At 43.0% G+C, this 19,873-nt stretch overlaps 2 protein-coding genes across 5 annotated transcripts; one reads left to right on the plus strand and one right to left on the minus strand.

The window, feature by feature from the left end:
• The first annotated feature begins 107 nt into the window (after positions 1–107).
• Positions 108–11,193, plus strand: fbxo3 (F-box protein 3). Of its 3 annotated transcripts, XM_085399726.1 has the most exons (13): positions 108–226; positions 308–505; positions 1,289–1,378; positions 1,482–1,645; positions 3,483–3,597; positions 3,684–3,888; positions 3,984–4,029; positions 6,982–7,066; positions 7,149–7,271; positions 7,346–7,461; positions 7,552–7,659; positions 7,734–7,816; positions 9,419–11,193. In XM_085399726.1, exons 2-13 carry the CDS (start codon positions 411–413, stop codon positions 9,560–9,562), a joined length of 1,374 nt encoding a protein of 457 aa, XP_085255852.1. In that variant the 5' UTR covers positions 108–226; positions 308–410; the 3' UTR covers positions 9,563–11,193. The 3 variants fall into 3 exon arrangements, with proteins under 3 accessions (XP_085255852.1, XP_085255851.1, XP_085255854.1); XM_085399725.1 differs by having other exon boundaries at positions 202–505; XM_085399728.1 differs by having other exon boundaries at positions 205–505; positions 9,422–11,193.
• Positions 11,194–11,889: 696 nt separating this feature from the next.
• LOC146641795 (uncharacterized) lies at positions 11,890–15,679 on the minus strand. Of its 2 annotated transcripts, none has more exons than XM_085399729.1 (3): positions 15,530–15,679; positions 13,768–14,685; positions 11,890–12,980 (listed from the first exon to the last, which is right to left on the minus strand). In XM_085399729.1, exons 2-3 carry the CDS (start codon positions 14,681–14,683, stop codon positions 12,601–12,603), a joined length of 1,296 nt encoding a protein of 431 aa, XP_085255855.1. In that variant the 5' UTR covers positions 14,684–14,685; positions 15,530–15,679; the 3' UTR covers positions 11,890–12,600. The 2 variants fall into 2 exon arrangements, with proteins under 2 accessions (XP_085255855.1, XP_085255856.1); XM_085399730.1 differs by lacking the exon at positions 15,530–15,679 and adding an exon at positions 15,382–15,523.
• Between the last annotated feature and the right edge of the window lie 4,194 nt (positions 15,680–19,873).

The raw sequence follows: 19,873 nt of genomic DNA on the forward strand, positions 1-19,873 counted from the left end.
TTTTACTCGCTTTATGTCTCTTCCACGATGTTATTTCTCTCTCCAACAACTTACAGTAGCATGACCAATTATGCAAATTAGGCGATGACGTCATTTGGCGACTTCTAGCGATTTTTCGGACAGCCAATAGTGATTTTCCTTACTGACGAGTTGGCAACACTGGGTGGAACATTTCCACAGTAAGACCAGACAAGACCGCGTCTTGTTACGGACATTTAGGTTACAGGTAAGAGTGCACAGAGAAGCCACAAAATTTTACACCAAAGAAGTCAAAAAATATATAAATATTAAACATCGTTAAACACAGTGACTACCAGCTGGTGGCGGTAAAGTACAGAAGTTCACTAGGTAAAGTTCACCAACAGCCGTTAAACGCTGTAGAAGAGGAAACAGCGTCACTACTGCTAACAATGGCAGCCGCTTTCATGGAGTTACGGATGGATCAACTGCCCACAGACCCGCTGCTGCACATTTTATCCTACTTGGACTTCAGGGACTTGATGCAGTACGTATCCCACACCTCCACGGTGTAGCCAGGAGAGGAAGAAGAAAACACGCCATTGATTTCTTACACAAGCTGCAGGAGGAAACGCAGGCTAGAGGCTAACCGCTAATAACAACGACAGCAGCTCGTTAGGCGAGCCCCTTTATTTTAATTTTTGTTCTTGTAATTCTGAGTAAAGAGTTGTGACAAAAGGTGCTGTCAGTGTTTTACTGCAAGTATTCATGAAAATGTAACTTTAATGGCAGCTGTCACGTAGCGCAGAGCCAACACAGAGACTTTAAAACGCCCCATATACGAGATATGATCGCGTTTACAGTTAGCCGCATGCTAACTGCTGCTAACTATTTGTTTACGTCCCCTGCTGCGCATGTCTGTTAGCTTCAACCCTTTTCATGTTAATCTACTGAAACTTATTATCAAAGTACTAAAAAGCGCATTAAATCCATGTAATAAAAGTACACAGGCATCCGATTCTTTCAGTGAAATCACACAAATATGTTCTGATTATTATAGCAGAAGGGTTATTACAGTTAAGGTACACTGGTTTCCTGCAGCAAAGGTACATAAATATGTCGTAAAACTTTTCTAGTTGATAAAAAAGTTAAATATGTTGTTCAGGTTTAAATAAAATTATTGTTTTAAATAAACATAAATTTTAAATAAAGTTGAGTAGTTTTCAGGATGTGTCATTATATCTGTTTGCTCTCGTGTAAACCACGAGATGTGTTTGAGATAAAACTCCTCTCTCTGTGTTTGACTCCTCCCCCTCTCCCTCCTCCTCAGCTGCAGCTTTGTCAGCAGGCGCCTGAACGAGCTCTCTAAGCACAATCCTCTTTGGAAGTCTCAGTGCTGCAAACACTGGCTGCTGACAGAGTGAGTTCACCCCGACACGTTTTACACCTCGCCGCAGCCTCGCCGCACTCTGACTTTTCACCTCTCTCTGTTTCTCTCTCTCTCTGTATGTATGCTCACTTAGTGACGACCGACTGCAGAGCGGTGTGTCCTGGTTCTGCCTCTTCAAGCAGTACTACACTGATCTGGGCCGGTACATCCAGTATTACGCAGTGCTGAAGAGGGCGTGGGAGCAGCTCAAGAGCTTCCTGCAGCAGAGGTGTCCACGAATGATCGCATCACTCAAAGGTGTCACACAACAGTTCAACAGCTGGATGCACCACAGCTCGCACAGATATCACATGGTTCAAACTGGAAATAGCCAGGCTTTTTGTTTGAAAGGCAACACCAGAATTCTAGACTTTTAAAAACAGAGGTTTGAAAATTAAATAAAAATGTCGTTCTTCATTAACAAAAAGATTCTTTCCGAGTTTGGCTTTCTTTGTGCTCACTGCATCAACAAAGCCTGAAGTTCACTGCACGTCACCACAGTGGATTTTACACGAAACAATCAATATGTGATTAAAATCCAGACTTTCAGGTTTGTTTCAAAGGGTTTAACTAAAGTACAGAATTAGCTGTTTATGAATTACAGCTATTTTAAACACGCCCCCCTGTTTTCAGAGGCTTAAGTAAAGTCAACAGACAGTTGAGTAATAAACAATTTCATGGCTCGCTTCACTTGTTATTAGGGCTGCCACAAACGATTATTTTGATAGTCGACTAGTCACCGATTATTTTTGCGATTAGTCTACTAATCAGATCATCATCCATTGGACGTACAACTTACAGCTTATTGCACCAGCAGCATCTGCTCTTATATAACTATCATTAGCTTACAGCTTTAAGTGTTTAAGGTCTGTGCTAACTAAAAATAAAGACATGATCACAGTTTATTAAATTTTAATGAAGTTTGCAGATTGTTTCGGTGAAGTTTAATAAACTCCTTGCTATCTAAAATATAACAGGACACCAGAGTAAATTCTCGAGCATCTCACACTTCTGATAATCAGCTGTCTGCTTGACGTTTATTCAGCTGTGTAAAAACTATAACTTTAATCTCAGCCAAACGATTTACTCAGGAACAAATAAAACACTAAAAAAAAGCCAAACAATATTATTTTTAAGTTATCTAAGTGACTTATATATGTTTAACCTGAGTAGCGAAAGACGGCGGTGGGTTTGAAAACGATTTGCCGGGAGTCCGGTGTTCTCACGGGCTCTAGTGAGCCTAGCCCCCGGCTAGCTATCGAGCTGGTGGGTAACAGACGTCTCTGAAAACGTCGGAGCGCTTTTCAAAATATGTGGTGTCTTGATAAACTGAGCAGATATTTGAGGTTTACACAGCTACATTCTCGCCTGAAAATATGTTAAACGTTTATTTTGTGACCCAGAAAGAATAATAAGAGTAATATTAAAACTAACTAGCTGCCGCTATTGTTGGAAACGGAGCAGGGCGCTATGGATTCTGGGACACAGCTCCTTCTTTTTTTAACGGCAGCTGGCATCCTTGTACATGCAGTGCTGCCATCTTCTGTTTCAGTCCGTTATTACACTCTTAAATCCTACTACTTATTCCTGCGTCTTTTGGGATCTTACAAAGCCTCAAACAACACGTCGACTATTAAATTAGTTGTCGACGATTTTAATAGTCGACGTAATCGTGATTAGTCGACTAATCGTGGCAGCCCTACTCGTTATTTTATGACAGATGAAGCAGATGGCTTCAGGCTTGCCTTCACTGCTCCGCCATTTTTAGTGTAACGAGGAGAAATCTGCATGTTTCTGCCAAATTTTCTTTGTTCTTGAGCTAAAAGAATCAAGTTCTTTTGTTTCTGCTTCAGTAAAACAAAGTACTGCTGTAAAGTGTTTCTTGATGTTTGAAAGTTGTTGGGTTGCTCTCTGCTCATGTTTCTCAGTCATTCACACATCTCGTCACCTTCTTTCTATAAAACTTGATAATCAGTAATTGCATGTAAAGTCTGAGCTCTCCTGAAGATAAACTACAAGAAAACCTTTTTTGTTTATATCTGTCAGCCCCATTAGCATCGCCTTTAAAGGTGATGTTTCCTGTTTCTGTCTTCAGAGGGCACCACCGAGGTGGAGCTGAATGACATCGAGGCACAGATCGGCTGCAAGCTCCCAGACGACTACCGCTGTTCCTACCGCATCCACAATGGTCAGAAGCTGGTCATCCCAGGGTCAGTGTCAGCCTGAGAACACAGACTGTAGCCACGCCCCCTTCTTCCTGTCTCACCTTCCTCTCCACCTGTCTCTCTGTCCTCAGGCTGATGGGCAGCATGTCTCTGTCCAACCACTACCGCTCGGAGGTGCTGCTGGATGTGGAGACGGCGGCCGGCGGCTTCCAGCAGAGGAAGGGGATGAGGCGCTGCCTGCCGCTCACCTTCTGCTTCCACACAGGCCTCAGTCAGTATATGGCGCTGGAGCCTGCTGAGGGGCGCCAGATGTTTGAGAGCTTCTACCCCTGCCCGGTCAGCACATTTACTGTCTGCTTATTCTTTCAAAGTAAATGCTCTGTAGCATTCAGTGGACATATTTGGAACTGTTTCTTCTTTCTGTGTTTCAGGATCAGACGGCTCAGGATCCTTCAGCCATCGACATGTTCATCACAGGTCAGTGCCAGTCTTTATCTGCAACTGTGTTAGAAATGTTATATTCAGAAAATGTTATTTAACATTTTAAAGTATGAATTGTGGTTTTAGGTCAGGAAGTTCTTCGACTTGCAGATGACTCCTGTTTTCATTTTCCTGTCACTGGTGACTTTTTAGGCAGCCCATGTGTATAATTTCTGGTCTAAGCGCTCTTACTTTTCCTAAAATCAAAAAACACTTAGAGGTAAGAGTCCAGATTCTTTCAGCTTCAGTAGAATTGCTGTGATCAGGGTGTCGTTCTCCAAAGTTCGTGAAACGGAAGATTTACAAGAATTAGCGAATTGCAAGTTTGACATGGTAATCAAAGCTGACATCAATGCCATCTAGTGGCTCAATATTAAAACTACACCACATACTTAAATTATTAAAATCTTAATTAAACATCGCTTAGAACCAACTGTGTCTTCAAATCAAAATTCAGACTGATGCCTTAATTTTGCTTCAGCAGGAAATCTACATTTGTGTACATCAAATTATGATGTACACAAATGCTCTTTTTAACCCTACGCTGTAACCTTCTACACCTTTAGTCATTGTGGGCTGCGTCAACGCAACGTGTTGTCCCATTTCTTGGTGCACGTCAGGTTATGTGGAAGTTTATGACGTTGGGTTAAGAGGGGTTTTCAATTAAGCCGCACGAGACCAAACTGAAACATAATTTAGGTATAAACCCGTAAAACAGCCTCCAGTTTAATCTCATATTATTTTAAACCACAAACAGAACAGAAACAGGAAGCCTTTATGATCATTCTGAGCACTGCTGTTTCAAGTTTTAAGTTTTATTGTCATGTACAGATAAACAGTGTAGCCACATTTACCCATAACGAAATACTTTGGCTCGTGTTCGTCAGCTTTACATGAGCATATAGAAGTATGCAGTTAAATTAAGAAGAAAATAACAGAAAATAGCAGTAATAATAACGATAAAGAGAAAACAAATACTAAATATTTAGAGAATTTAAGACAAGTTGTTATTTACAGTTTGTGAAAAACTTGTGCAATGAGTATTTAAGTGATATTTAAGTTTGTGGAGGAACTGTTAAAAGGCTTTTAGGATTAATGCTGAATCGGTTTTAGGAAGAAAAAATCATTTCATTTACTTTTTGTCTTTTTAAACCTCTATGTTGAAGTATCCTGTAAGCTTTCCAGTAGAACATTTCTGTACGTTCAGTCAGTTAACTGTATTTGACTGGGGTGTAATGTATTTGAGTGCAATTGTATTATCACATAGTTCTTCACAGGAGTTCAGATGAACATTGTTAAGTGTCTCACCGTGCACTCTCCTCTCAGTTTTAACAGCGACAGCTCGTCTCTCTGTTTGATCTGTTTGTTTTTGCTGCCCTGCTGTCGAACTCTAAAGCTGGATGTCACAAGATTTTCTGCAACTTGTCTTCTCGTTCAGTCTGATGTCATTAAACATTTCCAGGTCCAAAAGTCCGTCAAACAAAAAGGTCCAATTCTCTCAGGTGTTAAAATAAACTTTCTACCTGTAATCACAATTACGTGAAAAATTTTGAATTCTGCTTTGTAGAAGTGCAGAGAAAGGTCATGTTCAAATATTTCTTACATCCAGTCTTCATGGTCAACTCAGCGTGTAATGTTAATATATAGAAGGTCGTGTAAAGATTTAAAATGTCATGTTTGACCTCTGACTCAGTATTTTTTTTTAACAAATTAATACATCTTCTATATCCACATAAATAAAAAATAATCAATCAATATGTCAGGTGGGTTAAAACGGATTTAAACAGAGCAAATAACAAACCCTGAACCCTAACCCTGCTCTTGTTTTTACTGCAGTCCAAACTTCTTAAAGTAGGCGGGCGTTTGTTCGATGCAGTTTTGTTTTTTTAAATAACCCATTTTTCTTTAGTTAAATTCGTTAACAAAAACTCTGCTTCGGGTCTTGGAGCCACACAGCAAACGGAAAACCAAAACTGCCCTGAAATTCACATCATTAAAGGAAACACTATGCCTGAGGTCTTAATTATACTCCGTTGCGGACACGGACAGCTGGAGATCCGGCGGCCAAGAAGTCATTCCTGTTATGCTTCTTTGAAGTCCGCTGCCTGGGGCGTGGCATAGTTGTAATGTAAATTCTCCACAGATGATACTGCGCGGTCGCAAAAGTCAGGCAGACGGACCTCCTCCCTCACTCACTGTCTGAAGATGGATGCAATGAGAAGGAAATGAAGGCAAAAGGTCAACCAACTTGACAGACTCACTGCAGGTTTCTTGGTGGTTTAAGGTTCTCGGGCTGATAGTTCAAGAGATCTATGAGCTGAACAAACTGTCAGACGGCAATTATAGACATTGAAAGTTTCAAGGTGGAAAAAAGAGCAGATAAAGATGCAGGTGAATTTGAGTGTTTCTGACTGCTTTCTTGGTGATGTCACCTACGCTCAGGGTGGAGCCCATAAAGAAAGAAACAACAGGTCTAGCAGTGAATCTGAGTAATCTCACAGAGTTAAGACAACATTTGAATTCCCTACATTCAGTTCAGCATCCAGTGTGCTGGAACACATCACAGCTGTCATCATGTGAGAGGCGGGTCTATCACTGGGCTTACTCGTCTTTGCCGTGGTTTAGCTAAACCCAGGTACTGTCCACGTATCCAGCTGTGAAATGTGATTTGATAGATTCAGGTTTGCAGGAACATTTGACTCAAGTCGTCCACTCTTCATTCATTTGTATAAAGTTGAGGTATAAGCTACTTTAGACCGAACCGAAAGTCCTAAACACGAGACCGTTTCAGCAGCTGCTTGATTTATTTCTCTCCTCCAGTTGGATAAATCACCCAGACAGATTATAAGTTTGTGTCAGTTTGTTCTCTGTGATTCTTTAACTTTGTGTGAAAGCTGCAGAAACCCTGAGCATGAAAACGTGGGAAACTGTGAGTGTTTGTGTGTGCAGGCTCATGTTTCTTGGAGTGGTTCACGACCTACGTGCACAACGTCGTCACGGGAGAGTATCCAATCATCAGAGACCAGATCTTCAGGTAACAACGAGTCGCGCACACGTTAATGAGTGTTTTGTGTGTTTGAGCCTCTGTGAAGCTCAAAGCTGATTTTGCTCTGCAGGTATGTGCACGACAAAAGCTGCGTGGCAACCACCGGCGACATCACCGTCTCCGTTTCTACCTCCTTCCTGCCAGAGCTTTCGTCCGTCCATCCTCCACACTTCTTCTTCACCTACCGCATCAGGTAACTTCCTCTCTGCTCGCCATGTCTCTCACCGCCTCTTTTCAGCGTTTTAATGACCCGGCATGTGTTTTCAGAATAGAAATGTCCAGCAGCGCCTCGCCTGAAGCTGCCTGTCAGCTCGACAGCCGCTACTGGAAAATCACCACCTCTGATGGCAACGTGGAGGAAGTCCAGGGTCCCGGCGTGGTCGGTACGCTGCCCGCATCACACCTGGGCTGCTCCACTGTGATTGGCTGAGACCAGCTGCTGAATGTGTGTGTTTGTGTGTGTATCTGTGCAGGGGAGTTCCCGGTCATGACGCCTGGAAAAGTACACGAGTACGCCAGCTGCACGACCTTCTCCACCTCGTCAGAGTACATGGAGGGTCACTACACCTTCCACAGACTTGGTAACTACCTCCACCTGTAACAGAAACGCCTCCCAGATGTTTTGCTGCTGTTCTCATATTTGTTTCTTTCATAGCCAGTAAAGAGGAAGTTTTCCACGTGGCCATACCTCGTTTTCACATGGTCTGCCCCCCCTTCAGAGAGCCTGTGGTCCGAACGGTAAGAGGTTCTGCAACGCTCTGAAAATCAAAAGACACTTTCAGGGGATTTTAGACTGAAGTCAAAACTGAAACGTAATTATTTGTTGGTTTTCAACATCTGGCATTGATGCACATGGCTGGTTAACTGGAGACAAATGAACTACAAAGACAGGATTACTGCAAAGGGAAGTGGCTGAGAAGGTACTGCAGGAAGACAAAATGAAAAGTCAAACTTCCAGGTTTATGCAGCACAGCTTTACTCTAATGAGCTGAGGGCAGTAAACATAAATATAAGAGGATGAGGAGAACACCAAGATGATATCAAGGACAAGAGCAACTTTAAGGTCAAGAAATTGTTTGTTTAATGCTTTAAGATATTCTTAAATCTTCCACTGTGACAATTTGTTTGTGCTTAATTGGAGATTATTTCAGGTAAAAGGTGCAGCAAATGTAAACTGTCAGGAATCAAACACAAGGAGAAGGATGACTTGATTATGGTTTCTACACATGCATGTACAGAGATAAGAAGTAACGTACCTGAGCAGAGCTGTGTATATTAAAAGAATCAGTAGGAAGCTCTGTACGTATACAGTGATGTACATGATTTCCACAGTGCTGGCTTCAGGTGTGGGTCAGGTGTATTCATAAAGAACCGATAATCCAATAAAATGAACAAATAAATAAATCAAGTTACCAGAATTACTAGTTTCCTTACCTGGAGGGGGAAACAAGATTCCTAAATAACTTTGAATCTTGGAAACATTAATGAAGCCTCAATACTTGGCTGTTGTGATCGCTTCAGTTTCAGGTCCCAGAACAATTTTGATCTTCGGAGATCTGATAAAGTCCCCTGTACTCTGGAGGTTTGTTGCATCTTGCATCTCTCACTCTCTGCAGTCTGAGTTTAAAAATGTAAAAGCTGCAGGCTGAGCTGCTGGTGATGGAAAATCATTAGCTACACTGAGAGAGTCTGACTGTCCAGATTTTAGTTTGTTTGATTTTAGCTGCTGAGAGCAGCCCTGCTGCAGACAGCGGACATCAGGAGCTGACTTCAGGGCCAGTTTGAAGTGTTTCCGTCACACAGCTTCACCGGGGTTGGCTGGCTCGCCTTTTTTCAAAGAACTCAAGCCTAAAATTAATTTAAAGAGTTTACTAATTACACTGTTTACTACTTACAGTCGCTATCTTGCACAACTCACTGAGCTCAGCATACTGTTCACTGCTGAGGGGATGCCCTCTAGCGGCTTTTTAGTGAAACATGACTTCAGCGTAACATCTGTGTCAGTGTAAGTGACACTGTTAGGCTTTCTAAATATCTTGGTATGGTGTGATACCAGTATGGTGTCCAAGCGCACCATAAAGTACCTGCAGAGACCACCAAAATTAAACGCATAATGGCTGAAAAATGACCCAAAAATTCTCTGCAAACAGGTAAAAAACTGGTACAGACGTGCAGATCAGCCACCAACACCGTGTCTTGCTTCTGTATTGGAGGGTTAAAGTAGGCGTCGCCTCCTTTAATGATCTCATTGATCAGCTTCAGACTGTCCAACCTTCAGCACTTGCTGCTCACGCTCTCTGTTGTCTCTTCTGTTTTGTTCCGGACGACATCTGATCCAAGCAGCAGAAGGCGTTGGCTAGCTACACGCCTCGCTTCGACGACGACGACGGCGAGTACTGCGACGGAGACGGCGACGACTTCGACGACCTTAGGGGAATCAACATGGCTGCCTTGGAGGGAGCATGGTGTCCTCGACACATCTGACCTCTGACCTCCCAACATCATAACATGCTGATGTCAGTTAATTGGGTCGATGAACATTAAAAGCTTCCGTATGGCCTTTGACTCGCAGCAGGGGATTATGGGACTGGTTGTACCAGTGAACCCACCAAGCAGAGCCATACAGGGACCGAGTCGCACCAACTTCCAGCTGCCAGTGAAACAAAATCAAAATGTGAAAGTGCAGTTTTATAGAAATGGTCTTTTTCTGTTGGGTGTTTAAGCTTTTGTCAGGACACTGTTTGATAAGTGAGGATGAGACGGGCTGGACGCCACTGGCGTTGGCCTTTTAAAGGAGCACCGTGGTGATCTGTGGCTCCCAAACAAACACAGCAGGGAACAAACTGACGCCAGTGGCTTCAGGTTCCAGTTTAGAATGAGGAAAATGCCGATTTGTGTCGACTACAAGACTTAAATCTGGAGGTTTTTTGTGAAATGGAAAAAATGTGGGTCTGTTACTTTTGTCCATAAGATTTTAGTTCTCAGAGGGATAATGCTTCTCCTTCTTTAAATGAGAAAAGCTGTGTTTTTTTGGGGGGGGGGGGGTTTCCACGGCAGGAACTTAAGCCTAACTACTGATAGATTTTGTTTTTTTATGGCTTCCTAGCCAAAATTTAATGAGAGATTCTTTTCCAAAAAATATGGAGACTTCACAGTATCTGCAGGTGAAAAGATGTTATGCTGCCGTCTTAAAGTGTAATCTGAGAGACGCTGCAAGCAAATTTCAGTATGTGTGTGGTCATTTAATCCTAGCATGCAGTCATTTGGTGTAGAAAACACCAACCAGCCCAATGTGGCCTCATCGAAAGGATTTTTTTCATCCAACAAATCCATTCAACACCTACAAAGGTAGACAAGGAAAATCTGAAAACCTGAAATCAAATATTCCGAATTTTTCCTGTGTTAGTAAACAGCAGGTATATCGTTGGATTAGCGATGAGCAACCACTCAAATGTCTCACATGTCTGAAGCCTAAACTTTTAGGAATTATTTAAGGCTTTCATATGAGACACTTTTTTAATTTGAGAGAGGCGATTCAACATTAGCCCTCCCCCTAGTGGATAAACTGAGCAGTGCAGCTGTTATGTGTGTTATTAAAAAGGAAAGATCTCCACAGCCAAAGGTTTTATTGCATATTTTTATGGTTTCTGCTCCTTAAATCTGGTGCTTATCCTTTGTCATGTGCCAGCAAATCACACCTTCAGCCAGTATTAAAACCCGAGAGAGACACAATAAAGTAAATTAATACAATAATAAATACTTGCAGCTATAGATTGATATGTTACCTTTAAGATGAGTTGTAGTCATACGGCTTTAAGTTGGTGCAGTGAAAAAGAAAATCTGGGTTTATTGTGCTTTTTCCCCCAAAAAAAAAAAATTATTTCAAAATAATGTGTACACGCAAGGGCAGGCAGAGTGTGATAAGAGAAGAGGACTTGGGTTTCTTTTATCTGGGGGTTAAAGTGTTGTATGCTTCACGCTGCTTTCTTAGACTTGAGTTGGTATCTTAAAGCAGGTCTCCTTCCTTTCTGTCCGGTGGAGGCGGGACAGTCAGCGGGTTTGTTTTTGTATGTTTGGATTAAATAAATCTCTTATACTGAGTCGCTTTACTTTTACACGCTCGCTTGAAGGTGATTTTCTCACACACTGTAAAAAGATTAACTCCAGAGCTTTAGTGAGACTTCACCAGCCTTTTAAAGATTGAGTTTATTTCAGATACCTGCCCTTTTCACAGCTTTTATAAAACAAATTGTTTCTGCTCCCTTAAAGTTGATCTTATTCTGATTGGCCAGTTCCTGGAAGCTCTTACACTTTTCCAGAGGAGCTTCACATGTACCACAGGCTGTCTTAGCCGCCAGTTTTTCCAATTGGCTGCACCTTACAAACAGGTTTGATCAGCAGGTAGGCGGGGTTTCTGTGTGCCTCACGTGATTTGCTCTCTGTGATGCCATCCAGATCCAAAAGTAGAAAAAAAAAAAGTGTTTTTGCACATACACTGACCTCTGTCAGGTAGCTCCTCTCTTCTCTAGACATTTTAGGATGGATGATAAAATCATTCTTGTACTATAGTGGTAAATGCTGCTGACTAATGTTGCATTTCCTTTGGCTACTTCACAATAACCGTCCACTTCGTTTGTCAGCTTAATACTATTAATGTAAAACTGAAGCAGCACTAAGTGCTCAGTAAGTTAATGCAGTCACTACAGACAACAGCATGACTTTGAACCTTGTCTATGTTAACGGTAAGCTTATTTCCCGTTTACACATCCCCATGGAAACCAAGAAAACACAAAGCAGCAGGCCACGAGCGGTTCCTAGACCTAAACAAATAGTTTTTAATGGTGATCCATACATCAGTATTAAAAAAAATCAATTGCAGTGTCAAGACCAGTGACGCGTAAGACTCTAATTTGGGTTTCCGATGTGAATGTGTCACATCATTACTAAACCTTTCAATTCTGACCTTTTAAAAGCTGAAAATATTAGTTTTGAGTTCAGTTGTGTCCAAAAGTTTTGGCAGTGATGAGTTTAAACACGTTTGCCGTCTTCCCAGTGTAGTTTGGCAGCTAAATGGACACAAGTCAGATGAGAAATCGTGTTCAGAGACACAAACTGCTGTGAGATCACAGTGACCTCAAACATGCATTTAAATTAAAATCTTTAAGACCGCTGCATTAAACTGTGAATGAAACCGTGAATAATAAAGTTTAAACCAGCGGTTACATTCAGCTGAGCGTAATTAAACAAACTCAGTCTGTTAAAGAGTTGGATCCAGATGCTGATGATGTGAGCAGTCTCCACAAACGCCATCAAATTCATTTTCAAGCGGTGATTTGAAGCTCTTTTTACAGTCGAGCTTCAAACACCCGAATCTCCAAATTTAAGACACGAAGCTTCATTAAAGCAGACGAATCGTAAAAAAAAAAAGAAGCTTATTCGGACTCGGTGAAACAGATATTTTTTCTCTGCAGGTTAAAAATGTTCAGCGGAGTATCGCGTGCTTCTGTAGCTCCTCCTCCTTTTCAGTCTTCGTCATCTTCGTCCTGATCGTCGTCTTCCTCCGCCGCCGCCACCATCCCCAGACTTCTGCGTTTCTTTTCCCCTCTTGTCTCCTTCCTGTCCTCTCCCTCCTCCTCCTCCTCGTTGTCCTCCTCCTCCACTGCCCCTCCATCACCGCCATCCCCCTCCTCCTCGCGGGCGTTGCAGCGGCTGCAGTGTCTCCCGAAGCCTCCCAGGAAGTGCGACCTGAAGCAGCAGAAGGGGCAGGCGTAGCGGCCGGGCCGGTGGGCGGAGCTGATGTGCCGCTGCAGCCGGCTCGGCAAGAAGAAGCTGCGCTTGCAGTCCTTGCAGCTGTACGGCCGCTTGACGTCGTGGCAACGCACCACGTGACTGATGGCGAAACCTGCGGTGACACAGATGACAATAAAAACAAATCTATAGTTTTTGATGTTGGATTATTTTTAGTTATCTGTTTGCTTGTTTGGTTTGAAAAACAATTAGATAAAGATTTTTATTTTTTTAGTTTTGCTTGCTTAAAAAAAAAAAAACCAAAAAAAAAACAACCAAAAAGATACAATTACCAAGTATAAGCTGATTAAAATTCTTTTGTTGTTGCTGTTGTTATAAAATATAATAATTCGCATAAAATAAGTCAAAAAAGTCATATCTAATCTTTTTTAAAGTCCAAAAGAATACTACAGAAGTCAGCTTAAAGAGTAATTAAAATGTAAAGATTGTGTTTACATTTTCTGGCGTTTTATGTCTGCTTTCCTTCATTTCTGGGATTTTAACTCACATTTACAAATTTAAAGCAACAGCCCGATGTGGTATCTGTGCCATGCATACAAGCTTTAAGACGTAAATGTCACATTAAAAGGTCATTTTTGTAGTTACGGTAGTCTCTTCTAAATATATTTTAAAATGTTACCACCAGGGGGCAGTGTATCACCACAAAGTTTTATTGTCCCAGTTTGGTGCAGTCCTCCAGGTAACAGTCTGTTAAACGGCTACAAAACACAGAACGCTAAGTAGTACAGAAGTGTTACATTACACATACATGTAATAACTGCTTTCTGCCCCCTGCTGGTCATTACAAAGAATAGCAGGTGCAGGGATTCGTACCTGGGACCTCGAGTTCATTATCTTTTATCTGCATCAGTTTGATTTGAGCTGCGTGCGTGGGCGGGTACCTTTGAGTTTGGTCTTCCAGCCGCACATCAGGCACACAAAGCGGTTGGAGATGAAGCGCACCACTTTGGCCGTGGCCTCCATCTCCTCCTTCAGCAGCTCACCGCTCAGCCCGGCCACCGCTGCCTCCTCCTCTTCCACCCCCCCGCCACTATGCATCTGGTTGGCTGTGGCAAGGTCACGTCTGATGGCCTGGTTGGCGTACGCTTTGGGAATGTTGTGCTTGCGCACCACGTGGCTGACACCCACAGCTTTCAGCTTGTTCTTCCAACCACAGATTAGGCAGCGGTACCTGGCGCCATCAAACAGTAGCACGCTTTTGTCATCATACTCGCATTTAACCGACTCCACCCCCTCTCCTTCCTCCTCTTCTTCACCCTCACTGCTCCTCTTTCTTTTCAGGACGTCCCTGCATCCTTCCTCCTCTTCCTCAGTCTTGATGCTCTTTATTTTAGATTCATCTTTCCCTCCTTCTCCTTCCTCCTCATTGCTCTTCTTTCTTTTGGCGTCACCTTTCCCTTCTTCTTCTTCTTCCTCTTCCTCAGTCTTAATAGTTTGCTTTCTTTTGGTGGCATCTTTCATTTCTTCGTCCTCCTCGTCACCCTTCTCGCTCCCGTTGTCGCCTCCCTTGTCCCTTTCATCCATGCAGTGTTTGGTGATGATGTGCTTGTAGAGCTTGGTGAAGTCTCTGCTGGTGTAGAAGCAGTAGGAGCAGTGGAAGAGCCGGGCGCCGCTCTGGTACATCAGGATGTTCCCGAGGCGTCCCATCACCACACCGTCAAGGCAGGAGGGGTGGGATGCCGCAATGTGGGAGAGCTGATGGGCGTGGCTCTTGGAGAAATGGCCACAGTGGGGGCACTGGAGGTGAGCCGCGACACCCCCGCCTACTTCACCACGAGTCTGTATGATAACCGACATCCCTGCAAAGATAGTACAGAGCAGGTCAGGACCAGGTGAGCTCAGAAAACTGCCACTAAGATCAAGATAAAAAATTCTTAAAGCTAAATGTAGAGTGCGTTCTGGTGGACAAACTATGCAACACCAACAGTCATAACATGGTTGAACGGTGTTTCTCTTGTCTCTTCTATATTTTTGTTTTCATTTCTTTATTGCTTGTTATAAATAGATTGGGAAATAGCAAAATATCTGTCGGGCTCGATTTATCCAATTTCGAAATATTTGCTCAAAAAGTATATTTTATGTCTGCTTCAACCAGGAATACAAAACTTCAAAAACAGCCAATGTTAGACCTTTACCGAAACCAAATTGTGCACGTTACATGTAAAAATCTGTACTGTGTGCTCTGCTGTCACACAAGCAGCAGAAATGTGTGGGTTTTTTACTATAGTCCGGTTTAAAAATAGCAGCTCTAAATATATATAAAAAATAAATAAACAGATTCCATTAAAATAATCTAACACTTCAGGAAATCACAACCAGGTACTTTGGACGTCTCTTTACTTCCATCCCTCCACAGCCTGTAAACTTATCTTCATCAAATACATTCAACCTTTAAACGGATTCTTTTAATATTTAATCTTTTTCCCCATTAACAGTGATACAATTTCAACACTTAAGCACATTTAGGAGTGAGATTTGTCTCCAGAGTAAGTCACCTTATCCTGGTTCATCCCGGTTTATCCTGGGACTGGGATAACGGTAACCCTGCTCCTGCACGCTGTTCACATCAATGGGATAGAAGAGCGCAGCTAACAGGCTTGCCTGCACTAAAAACTACATATTTTAACCAGTTTTTCCACCCACCTGACTCCACCGCCGGCTGTGTTAGTTTGTAACAAAGTTCCTGAACCTGAAATAACAATAAAACCACTCAGGAGAAACATTTGAACCGGATTAAATCTCCATCTTTTAGGCTAACCGCCGGCCTGCTCAGCAGATTCTCTGCTACCGCCCTTTTCCGTGTTTACCTCCAGCACAGCCAATCAACTCACTTCAGCCGTCCGCCACTGACCAATCACAAAATTCCCTTAACCAGGCTCTCGTCTAGCATTCAATTGTCGCGAGATCTCTGGGGTGTTTTATAATTGTCGGACATTCCTTCGTTTATAGAGGAAAAAAACATAAAATCTTCCGGCTCTGGTGAGACAAACTAGCCTACACTTTCAAGTGAACTAGATATAAATGAATAAAGATAATAGAAGAAACTGATACATAAAGTTTATTGAATATTATTTATAATCAGGCTGAAGCGTGTGCTCCTTAGTCTGTGATTAATAAGGCTGATCCTGTCTCCAGAAACCCACCACCTGCTGAGGAAGCAGAGCACTACATCTCTGTCATCCACTGCTTCGTCATCGCTCATAAAGGTATTCTTATTCTTTATTCTTCTTTACTCCCTTTCAGTTGTATTTTATTTTTCTTTGCTTGTTTTGTTTTGCTTGTTTTTTCTCTTCTCTTTTTTTAGGGGTGGGGGTGGGGAAACGTTACTGTTTACCCTCAACTTTCTCAAGATGTTTGTCCTAGATGAGCATCAATCTAGCTAAGTGTAAACAGCAGTAAATACTAATTATTGAATGTTGTTGTGCAGCACGCAGGACCGACAGCGCACAATGTGCTTGAAAGTAGCAGCTAAGAAAGGTGTAGTTTATGTCTATGAACAGTGAACACCTGTGTGCATCAGCGCACTTGTATTCAAAAGGTTTCTCCGTGTAACGGTCTGCTAGAGGGTGTAGAGAGCCATAGCCCCGTCTCCAAGGACATGAAGCAGGCATGGAGGAGATCCAGGCTCCAGACATCCAGAGGCCCCAGAGTGCAAGAGCCCAAGGTGGACCACCGGAGGGGCATCCGTGCCACCCTCCTGGGAAGAGCTGAGTAGAGCCCCAGACGAGGGGTCACCCAGTAGCCACGGAGCAGAAGCCAGAGGGGGCTGCAGTGGCGTGCCTGCCGGCTCTGCTGGCAGCCAGCTGTGCCAGAGTGAACCGAGCCGCAGGCCCAGAGGCCCGAGGGACCCCTTTGCCCCGGAAGAGGCCTGACCGAGCAACAGGTGCCAGGCCCCGCTAAGTAGCCACGCCCCGCTAAGTAGCCACCAGGAGTGAGCTGGTACATACCTGAGCGCCCAGCTCCGGACACCAAGAACCACCAACGCACCGACCCTTGAGGTCATCAGTCACCGGCAGGGAGTGTGGTGAGGGGAGATAGGCCTCCACACTTTGGAGGGCCTTGGAGTTCCCAGAGAGGTGGAGTCTAAGACCCGACCTGACATATAGACACAGACAAACAGGCACACATTGACACAATCATACATTCCCACCCTCATGCACACATATACAAATACTCAGCACGCACCCAACGTAAGGATAGACATAAATGGACATACACACAATCACACTCCCCAAACATACTCTATACCCCGGGTCCAGGTATCCACGCCCCCAGAGGGGGAAACGGCATCTAGACCCAGGAGATGTTACCCTTTCCCCCGGGGTGGAGGCAAGCAGACCGCCCCAGGCTCCGCAGCAGCAGGGAGGCCCCGCATCCCAGGTCCCAATCGGATGGCCAACACCTTCTCCCAGCCCCCCCGCCCCGATGGCCAGCAGAGAACGGGGGTGTGTGAAGACCCCAAACCTCCCTCATGTGTAGTGTTGCTGCATGTTGTTCTACAATGCATTTAAAACACGGGAGAGATTTAAAATTGAGAGGTGGGGTTGAAAGAATAATTATATGTTTTAAAATATAAGCAGCAATACATTGCAAATATATATATATATATATATATATATATAACACGTTAAACAATAAATTAAAACAAGGCAGATGACGCCAGACCGGGCTTTTATTTTGAAGTGAGTGGATCAAAGCTTTATCAAAGCAGAAATACTCATCTTAATGGGGAGGTTGAAGGTCACCTGTTGAGTGAGTGAGAGGGAGGAGTAATGGGAGAGTAATTTCAGGTTGAGTGAGGATTGGTTTGAGAGGAGGGAGAGAGGAGGAGAGAAGGCTTTTATTGTGGTAGAACGAGGGAGGGTAGACAGAGGGAGAGAGGGAGGTATCTGAGTTTGAACTTGTGTTTTCCTTTAGTCTTTGTCATCTCAGATTCACAAACGCAGACACACACATACACACAAATATACTGGGTGTCATATTGAGGGACGCTGGGCGAGTGAGGACAACATGCTCTGCTTAAAAGGTAAGAGAGAGAGAGAAAGAGAGAGAGAGAGAGAGAGAGAGAGAGAGAGAGGGCATGAAGTTATGAAATGTGGGTCATTTTTTTCTGTATCTGTCAACATTAACACACACACACACCGTTATCTTCATAACCTTTTTGCAGTGTGAGTGAGAAAGAGAGAATGTGTGTGTGTGTGTGTGTGTGTGTGTGTGTGTGTGTGTGTGTGTGTGTGTGTGTGTGTGTGTGTGTGTGTGTTGGAGCACTGAAGAAGGTTGAGCATGCTTTATTTTGAGCACAGAGAGAGAGAGAGAGAGAGATTAATGGAGGGAGTGAAGAGTTGACTAGATGCACTGTTTTCATGATTACAGCTGCAGGAGTCCTTTGTGCAACTGTTACTATGGTTACTGCTCCTAATAGCACCGCTAGTATTTCAACTACTACAAGTACTTCTGATACTGCAAGTACTGATGATGCTGGTTCATCCAAGTTTTGGGTCAGAGACGTGTGCAGTCTTGAGTCTGGCACGTGTGTGTGTAAGTCTTTAATGACTGTCGGCCTGTCGGGGCAGGCTGAAGCATCGCATTGAGCCTCCATAACACAGCTGTCCTTCTCCTGCAGCTTCAGACGTGGCTGTGGAGCTTTCCTTAATGAAATCCTGCAAGCTGCACTTCCTCAAGCAAACAAAAACAAAAAGAGCACACATAAAATTTGCTAGAATGTTTATCGACTCATGATGTTTCAGTTTTAGCTACAAAACAAATTAGCAGTTAATGTTTAAATGTTTCACCCATGATCTTATTGTCCCTCTTTTTAAGATTGTTTGCTTTCATCTGTGGCCTCATTCTGTATCATTATAAGCTACATTTGCATATTAGAGCTCAATTTCATTTGTATTTGTACTCATGATGCATCTTGAAGCAAGTCTTGCAGTATTTAGTATTCGTATTAGATCGTATTTACATGTTTTGCAAGCTCAATATATTAATCATACCTGTGTGAAGTGGTTAAAAAATAGTAAGAGTTAGAAGCACAAAATATAACAACTGAATGCGCCAGGACAAGATCGCATCAGTTATTTTTGTCCCATCATTCGTCAGAGTAAACACTTTCACCCTCGGGAGAAATTCGCCTGTCAAGTACCTGACATTCACTTCAAAAACACAACTGAGCTGCCAGGACACAGACGATGGATGACGTAGGAAAAAAGCTAGGGGAGAGGAACTGAAGATTGATGGGACCCTTCTCACTTTCTCTTCTTCTCTTTTTTTTGTTGGCCAGGTGAATCCCTGAGTCAATCAAGCGTTTGATCAGGGAGACCTCCAGGCAGAAAACGAATGAATATTATCATTGCTTTTATATGAAGCACGGATACCTTTAAAAATTGGTTAAAAACTCTTGTTTTTGTTTTAGAACTGATTTCATAATTAAACAATAAACATTTTTAACTTTCTTTCTGTCTGTGGTCCTCACCTCCCTGTGACTCATACACCTCAAAGGAACACCTCACAGTTTTACCAACAAAATACCATCAGCCTCCCAAACTGACTGAAAACAGAGACATTCATTATTCTGCTTTTCTTTGTGAATATTTCTTCATTATGTTTATGTTTTGTTTTGTCACTTTGGACACTTCTCCACCTCCACCAGCTGGAACCTGGGATGGATCCAACCTCTGAATGTACCAGCACAAATCAAGGCCTTTCAGACCAGGGGACATCTTCCAGTCTTCTCTTGTTCAAGTTCGGTGAATCCACATGAACCATAGCCTCAGTTTTCTATTCTTAGCTGACATCAGTGGCACTCGGTGTGGTCTTCTGCTGCTGTAACCAATCTGCTTAAATGTTTGATGCGCTTTGCATTCAGTGATGCTCTTCTGCATATGTAGTTGTGATAAGTGGTTTTGAGTTGCTGTTGCCTTCCTATCAGCTCAAAGCTGTCTCTCCAATCTTCTGTGAACCGCTGCTCACAGGATATTTTCAACT

This window comes from Rhamphochromis longiceps, linkage group LG23 (genome assembly GCF_057381845.1).
Source record: "Rhamphochromis longiceps isolate RC_006_pf linkage group LG23, R_longiceps_female_GT1.1, whole genome shotgun sequence".
NCBI classification, from domain to species: Eukaryota; Metazoa; Chordata; class Actinopteri; order Cichliformes; family Cichlidae; genus Rhamphochromis; species Rhamphochromis longiceps.

Coding starts and splice junctions, on each gene's coding strand:
- fbxo3 (XM_085399726.1), top strand. CDS start 411: ATGGCAGCCGCTTTCATGGAGTTACGGATGGATCAACTGCCCACAGAC. Junction 1,646..3,482: donor AATGATCGCATCACTCAAAG/GTGTCACACAAC, acceptor TTCTGTCTTCAG/AGGGCACCACCGAGGTGGAG. Junction 7,817..9,418: donor GAGAGCCTGTGGTCCGAACG/GTAAGAGGTTCT, acceptor ATCTGATCCAAG/CAGCAGAAGGCGTTGGCTAG.
- LOC146641795 (XM_085399729.1), bottom strand. CDS start 14,683: ATGTCGGTTATCATACAGACTCGTGGTGAAGTAGGCGGGGGTGTCGCG. Junction 12,981..13,767: donor CTGGAAGACCAAACTCAAAG/GTACCCGCCCAC, acceptor GTGTCACCGCAG/GTTTCGCCATCAGTCACGTG.